This window comes from Triticum dicoccoides, chromosome 7A (assembly GCF_002162155.2).
Source record: "Triticum dicoccoides isolate Atlit2015 ecotype Zavitan chromosome 7A, WEW_v2.0, whole genome shotgun sequence".
NCBI lineage: Eukaryota > Viridiplantae > Streptophyta > Magnoliopsida > Poales > Poaceae > Triticum > Triticum dicoccoides.
This window is the reverse complement of record NC_041392.1, coordinates 660,913,275-660,920,407: the sequence shown is the minus strand read 5'-3', so window position 1 is coordinate 660,920,407 and position 7,133 is coordinate 660,913,275. Positions and strand designations below refer to the sequence as shown.

The window sequence follows — 7,133 nt, the reverse complement described above, 5'->3', positions numbered from 1 at the left end:
TTTCACAAGAACTTTAGAACTATAAAGCAACACTGCAACAAACAAGACGAGGCAAAAATATATTAAAGAAAGCAAAATGAAAAAGGAGTAAAACTGTAGAAAGTAGCTATAAACAATTACTATATACTGATAAAAGTAGATAATGAGGAGAGAACTTACTTAATACCAGATGTAAGCTTGAGGTAGCCAAATCAATAGAAAAAAGACTACAACATTCGTACGAATCAATAGACAGCATGAAAATCATTTCAGCCAAGAAAAGGGTCTAGAAATTGATTAAACGAATCAATATAGTGCAACATAAAACTATAAAAAAACATGCGAAAAAAATAATCCCAATAACAAAGGGTCTTGTACTGTTACAAAGGTAGGGATACAACTCGTCAGCCCAAAAAGTACATTAACCTAGAACAATCTTGCACCAAATAATATTGTTGGGTCAAAAGCAACACATTCTTAAACTATAGAAGCTAATAAAAGACCGAAGCATCTCCAGACTTGTTGACCATCAAGAAAACTCTGCAGTTGACCACCAAGGATAACCTTCACACTCAATCACCACCGAAGATAGAAAAAGTTATCTAGTTCTGCACCTGCCACAAAAGTCATGCATTAGTCAAAAAACACTTAGAAGATATAAACAATCAACGCATGACTAAGGCAAAACAAATAAAAAAATCAGAGACTACACTCACGTCACCAAAGAAGTTTGTGACAAGAGACTTGTCAGTAGTGTTGAAATGGCTGAAATAAAGTTCATTTGCGAGCTTGATCCTGATGTTATCTATATCAGCTTGCGTAAAAAGATTGCCAATTGGAGTCCTAGGAGACCAGTGCTTCATGTACATAACAGAGAAAACACCACAATCATACCTGAAAAAGAATAATGAGCAACAACAATTAAGCCACATATCAAAACTGAAAAATAAAAATACAAAGAAAGAAACAATAGAAAAGGTAAAGTGCAGCCATGAGTATAGAGATACTGCTTCACATACGTGTTATTTTGCTGCGGGACCGCAGGATACACAATGTCGAAATTTTGAAAGTCAATACGCTTCCTCAATATAGGAGTCACATATGTGTCCCATAGATTGATGAAGTTGTTAACCTGAAATAACACAGGAAACAAGAGAAATCATAAAACTAATGAAAAAAATCAAAAGGGCAGCTGCAGAGGGAACATTAAGCCAGAGAAAAAACTTACAATCGGATCACGAATGGCTAGGTGGAAATCGGAGAACTCGCCATATAATGAATCGAGGAAGACAAACAGTTTCTCCTTCAAGCAAACCACAAAAGAAAACCAATGACTGAACCTACAAATAGGGAAGTACAGCTGGCAAAAACAAACAACACATTAGAAACCTAGGTAGAAAGCTACATGAGACTAAGCACAAAAATATGACTTAATAAAACTATGATATTAATCAGCACCTACCATGTTGCTTCTCCACATAGGAAAAGCGCTATTAGCACCATTGAAAGCATTACCAACAATCTCAGCATTAGTACCATCCAGAATTGTTTCCTAAGCAAGAGAAAAAAAATAAATGCTAAGTCAAAAAGAAAACTAACAAATACAGACAGCAAGAAATGCAACAGAAGCTTATTACTACTTACACCAATGTAAGAGAAGAAGAAATGTTTCTTAGAAACGGAAGGGTGAGCTTCATTGAATAGATATCGACACACACACAAGATCAAGAAATTGTCTACGCGAGATTTGAACTGTAGTGAAGAAAGGTTACTATAACTACAGTAAGCTCTTTCATATCGGATAGCCTCGTACCTACAAGAAATACAAAAAGATCAGGATCATAAAAAAGAACATACAAAAACCAAAAATATCACTAATGGTGAAAACTTACTTGCACCACTCTGGATGACTTGCAATCTGAACCATTGCAAGATGATTACGCCTTTCTTGAGCAGTAACTGAATAACGATTCCCTTGAGGAACATAAGGATCTGAGTTGAATCTACCAGGGACAACAATTCTACGAGGGACATGAGCTGCAGAAGACCTAGTTGTAGAACCACCAAGGGGCTGAAATGATGGAGCACCTTTTGAACATGCAGGAACCTTAGAAAGATGAGCACTAGAAACAATAGGCGTGTCTGACAGGATCTCTAATTCCGGGCTATTAGCAACCTGTAAAATGAGAAGGAAAAAGATCAAACAAAGCAGACACATAAAGAAAAAGAATAAAAATGAAAACAAAATACAAGCATTAAAAAAGTTAAAACCAATAAAGAAATACCTATACCTTTACAGGATTACGATAACTTGTTGCAGGGGCAGTAAAACTGTGCAGCTTGTTGTAAGTAACATCATTTGATCTAGATAGCTCTTGACACCTAGCTGCAAAGTTTGAGCTACCAATTTTATGGACATCAACTACTGCCTCATTGAGCTGCAGATAAAGATAAAAAAGCTTGAATAAAATTTCAAAAAACTAGCTAGAAAAAATAGATAAATGCATTACTGAAAAGAAAAAGAAAAAAGAAAACTAAACACATTCAGAAAGTAAGAACCACCTTCACAACAGCTTTTGGAGTAGTTTGCAAGATTACATCAGGAGAACATAAGTTCACATGATTGGTTGGCTTTGAATAATCAGAGTGATCGACATTAACCATAACAATACAATCCTAGAAGAAAGGGAATAAGAAAGAACAGAGAATCAATTAAAGATTTAAAAAAAATTAGTACAAGATGACAATAAAAAAGGAAATACAACAACAAACCTCGTCATTAGGTGAATTAAACGACTTCAGATATCTGTCGGCAACATACTGAGAACACTGGACATCACCCAACTACAGAAACAAAAAACCCTTGAGAAAAATCAAACAAAACAAATAAAGATGAATTTAGAGACTAAAATGCAAGAAAACAAAGATGAAGGAGAAAGAAATACTAACCTCATTACGGAAATACTGCGACAAGCGAATTGGAACAAGGGGTGACAGGTCTCTAAAAGAATTTGTATCTTCCATAGGAGATTTTCCATGAGCGTGAACTGGGGTGTAATTGCAGACATTAGAAGGTGACTGAATACCAAGAGCACGATTAAGCTCGGCAAAGGAAGGAATCCCAAAAGCATTAACAACATCTTCCTCATTACAATCCTTAGCAGGGCCATCTAGACAAAGAATAAAAACAAAAATTCAACTTAAAAGAAGCACATGAATACCTGAAATAGAAAAAAACATGAAAACAATAACTAAAACAAATACCTGAAAGCAACACGAAAGAATCGACATCAGTGATATCACATTTAGACTTTGAAGGAGAAATACCTGAAAATAAGAAAAGAATGCACAACCTGAAAACAGAGCAACTCAAGATACAGAGGAAACTGATATGCAAAAAAAAAGTGCATATAGAACATTTGGCAGGAACTGCAACAATTGAATCTTTTGTTTTAACTTCAGAAAACAAGGCGCATACTGGAACAGGACCTTCTTTTGCAACAGCCTACAAATCAAACAAAAAAAATGAAAGAGCTACGACAAGGAAAAAAACTAGAAAGAAAGCATCCTAAGAAATAAGAATATGCACACCTCATTACGCACTTTAGCAGGTGTTGAAGAGCTAGATAGAACAACTGGATTATGTAAACCACCAAAGATAACAGCAGGAGGTACAATGGGAGTAACGACATCTGGAGTGACCGCATGACGACTCTCTTGCTGTACAACAACCTCTGGAATACCATCAGATGTAGCAACCTCTGGAATACCATCAGACGTAGGAACCTCTGGGGCAACATCAGATTTAGCAACCTCCGGAATAGCATCAGATATAGCAACCTCTGGAATACCATCAGATTTAGCAAAGACACCATTGGCGATAGCAGAATGAAATGAGACAGACTTGTTACCTACAAAAACAAATAAATGACAAGCAGAACAAGCAATCAAAAATAACACTAAAACAACGAAGATAAAAATACAAAAGCTACATGCAACTAAAAAAGAAAAAGATTATGAACTAACCAAAAGAGAATTTGCTCATAGACTGATGCTCGCTTCCAGACACTTTGGGCATAGATGAATTCAACACACATTCCAGAACATTTAAAACAAGAGACTCTGCCCAATCAATGAATATCTTAGGTTTATCTTGGTTTCTAGTCTGAACAAGCTCAATGACTTCAAGAGCAATCTGAACAAGAGACAAAATCAGCAAAAAGCAACAATTAAAATGCTCAGAAAAGTACAATCTAACCACAACAAAATACCTGAGATCCAAAGTGAGGGCAAATAGTTCTTTGAACTTTCATTGCAAAAGAACCATCAGAAGGGCCAAAATCAAAACTCTTACTGCCTGAGGATTTTTCAACAGAACCCTGAAACAAAAACAAAAGTAAATACATGGTAAAACATAAAAGTAAAAATGGATGAATAAAGAAACAATGAACTAAAAATAACAACAGAACATGAAAAGAAAAAGAAGATAACCTACAAATTAGTTGGAGCACATGGGCGTTTTAGGGGCCTCTTTCCAAAAGAGCGACTGTTGTTTCGGTCAAGCTCTGCAAATTGCTTGACTTTGTTGCCTCTCCATGCAAGCATACGAGGTTTCACATCAGGTACATACTGAAGCCCAAAGTTCAAATGATCAAGGTAAGCTACCTACAAAAACAAACACATAACAAAACAAAAACAAGTTAGCACTAAACTAAATAATAAACATTCAAACAGATTAAGGACAACATAAATAAAATAAAAGAAAAAAGAAAACTTACAGTAAATGCATAATGGCATCCACCGAAGGTCATTGATCTTTTGGAGGCAACTTTAGTAGCATCCTTGAATTTTTTGATGCTACACAAAAGCCACTCGTAAACAAAACTAGAAAGATCATAGGAACGCACAGACTGACAATCCTGAAAGATGTGGAGGTACTTTGGACTAGGACTGATGCTAGAGTTGGGACAAAGGAAAGTAGAGAAAGCCACAATCATGAAACAAATGAAGACGTCCTCATCAAGAAAATCAACTTCTACAGATTTAAGCTTGTTGGCAAAAAAGGACACTGGTGGGATACTGGTAAGATTGAAATGAGAGAGGATAAAATCACGACCAGCCTCAGGATCTGAAACAAGTGGCTCACCATCTACTGGGAGGTCAAGGATGTCATGGATATCATACTTAGTTAAGGGTATGAATTTCCTTTTCAACTGAAACTCGGAAGCAGGAACGTCGAACCTAGATGCAAGCCACTTAACTAGCCTAAGAGGAACCTCGGTCCGGACAAAATTAAGGAGATAGCCCATGCCATACGTCTGAATAACATCCTTGTACCTAGAACACATGCCATCAACAACTCCCGAGAAGAACTTTCCAGAGTATCGAGTGAACGTCGAACAAACAGGGAAATCAGAAGATCGTTTCTGCCTCTACAAAAAAATAAAATAAGAAATACATTAATAAATCAAAATAAATTGAAGATACAGAGGGGAATCCCTAGCAAAAGAACATGGAACATATAACACGAGAAGAGCAAAAGAGACTTACAACATTCATTCTACTAATAGAAGACAATTTCCTCTTCAGGTGCTTGACTTTCTGCACAAAACAAATACATAAACATCAAACCAACAAAAGAATAAGAAAAAAAACTAGATCAGACAAACACTTACATTTTTCACATAGAAATTGTAAAGTGCTTTGCCAAGCTCTTCATCATCACCAGAAGAATCCTGACAAAGAAGAAGTTCAGACAAATAAGCAAATAGTATTAATGCAAGGAAAATGAGAAAAAAAGATACGATAATAAGACAAAAATAACTACCAAATACATAGCATTATCATCAGCAAAATCATTAGGCACAAAAGGTTCTTTTGAAGAATCAACACTCTCAACTGAAGAAACAAGCGGGACATCCTTGGGACAGGCTTTCCGTAGTCTTCCCATCGAGTTAGTAGCTGAAAAACAAGAGAGCAAATGGGGCTCAATTAAAGAGACTAAAGTGGAAGTGTAAAACCTATGCAAATTTACAGCATTAACCTAAGAGGAAAAAACACTGCAAAAAAATATGGGGTCACATAGTAACTACAATGCAAAACGCAAAGAAATTGTAGGTAAAAGTTACAGTGAATCAAAGAGCGTCAGTTTATAGAAATTAAAAAACAGCAGATAGCAGTACAAAAATTTGTTGGAAATATGCCCTAGAGGCAATAATAAAATGGTTATTATTATATTTCTTTGTTCATGATAATTGTCTATTGTTCATGCTATAATTGTGTTATCCGGAAATCGTAATACATGTGTGAATACATAGACCACAACACGTCCCTAGTGAGCCTCTAGTTGACTAGCTCGTTGATCAAAAGATAGTCATGGTTTCTTGACTATGGACATTGGATGTCATTGATAACGGGATCACATCATTACGAGAATGATGTGATGGACAAGACCCAATCCTAAGCATAGCTCAAAGATCGTGTAGTTCATTTGCTGTAGCTTTTCCGAATGTCAAGTATCATTTCCTTAGACCATGAGATTGTGCAACTCCAAGATACCGTAGGAGTGCTTTGGGTGTGCCAAACGTCACAACGTAACTAGGTGACTATAAAGGTACACTACAGGTATCACCGAAAGTATCTGTTGGATTGGCACGAATCGAGACTGGGATTTGTCACTCCGTATGACGGAGAGGTATCTCTGGGCCCACTCGGTAATGCATCATCATAATGAGCTCAATGTGACCAAGTGGTTGATCACGGGATCATGCATTACGGTACGAGTAAAGTGACTTGCCGGTAACGAGATTGAACAAGGTATTGGGATACCGACGATCGAGTCTCGGGCATGTAACGTACCGATTGACAAAGGGAATTGTATACGGATTGATTGAATCCTCGACATCGTGGTTCATCCGATGAGATCATCGTGGAGCATGTGGGAGCCAACATGGGTATCCAGATCCCGTTGTTGGTTATTGACCGGAGAGGCGTCTCGGTCATGCCTACATGTCTCCCAAACCCATAGGGTCTACACACTTAAGGTTCGGTGACGCTAGGGTTGTAGAGATATTAGTATGCAGTAACCCGAAAGTTGTTCGGAGTCCCGGATGAGATCCCGGACGTCACGAGGAGTTCCGGAATGGTCCGGATGT

At 37.1% G+C, this 7,133-nt stretch overlaps 1 protein-coding gene across 1 annotated transcript; it reads right to left on the bottom strand.

The window, feature by feature from the left end:
* Positions 1-867: 867 nt before the first annotated feature.
* LOC119333822 lies at positions 868-4,385 on the bottom strand. The gene is made up of 14 exons (XM_037606582.1): positions 4,251-4,385; positions 4,006-4,174; positions 3,571-3,890; positions 3,244-3,484; positions 2,929-3,149; positions 2,752-2,823; positions 2,542-2,655; positions 2,271-2,417; positions 1,872-2,155; positions 1,624-1,792; positions 1,442-1,531; positions 1,208-1,339; positions 1,019-1,111; positions 868-873 (listed from the first exon to the last, which is right to left on the bottom strand). Exons 1-14 carry the CDS (start codon positions 4,383-4,385, stop codon positions 868-870), a joined length of 2,193 nt encoding a protein of 730 aa, XP_037462479.1.
* Between the last annotated feature and the right edge of the window lie 2,748 nt (positions 4,386-7,133).

What these genes read in the sequence shown, in the direction of transcription:
- LOC119333822 (XM_037606582.1), bottom strand. Translation starts at nt 4,385, where the DNA reads ATGTATTTACTTTTGTTTTTGTTTCAGGGTTCTGTTGAAAAATCCTCA. An exon ending in CTCCAAAAGCTGTTGTGAAG is followed by an intron (nt 2,418 to 2,541) that starts GTGGTTCTTACT and finishes CTTTATCTGCAG; the next exon opens with CTCAATGAGGCAGTAGTTGA. An exon ending in TAGCCATTCGTGATCCGATT is followed by an intron (nt 1,112 to 1,207) that starts GTAAGTTTTTTC and finishes GTGTTATTTCAG; the next exon opens with GTTAACAACTTCATCAATCT.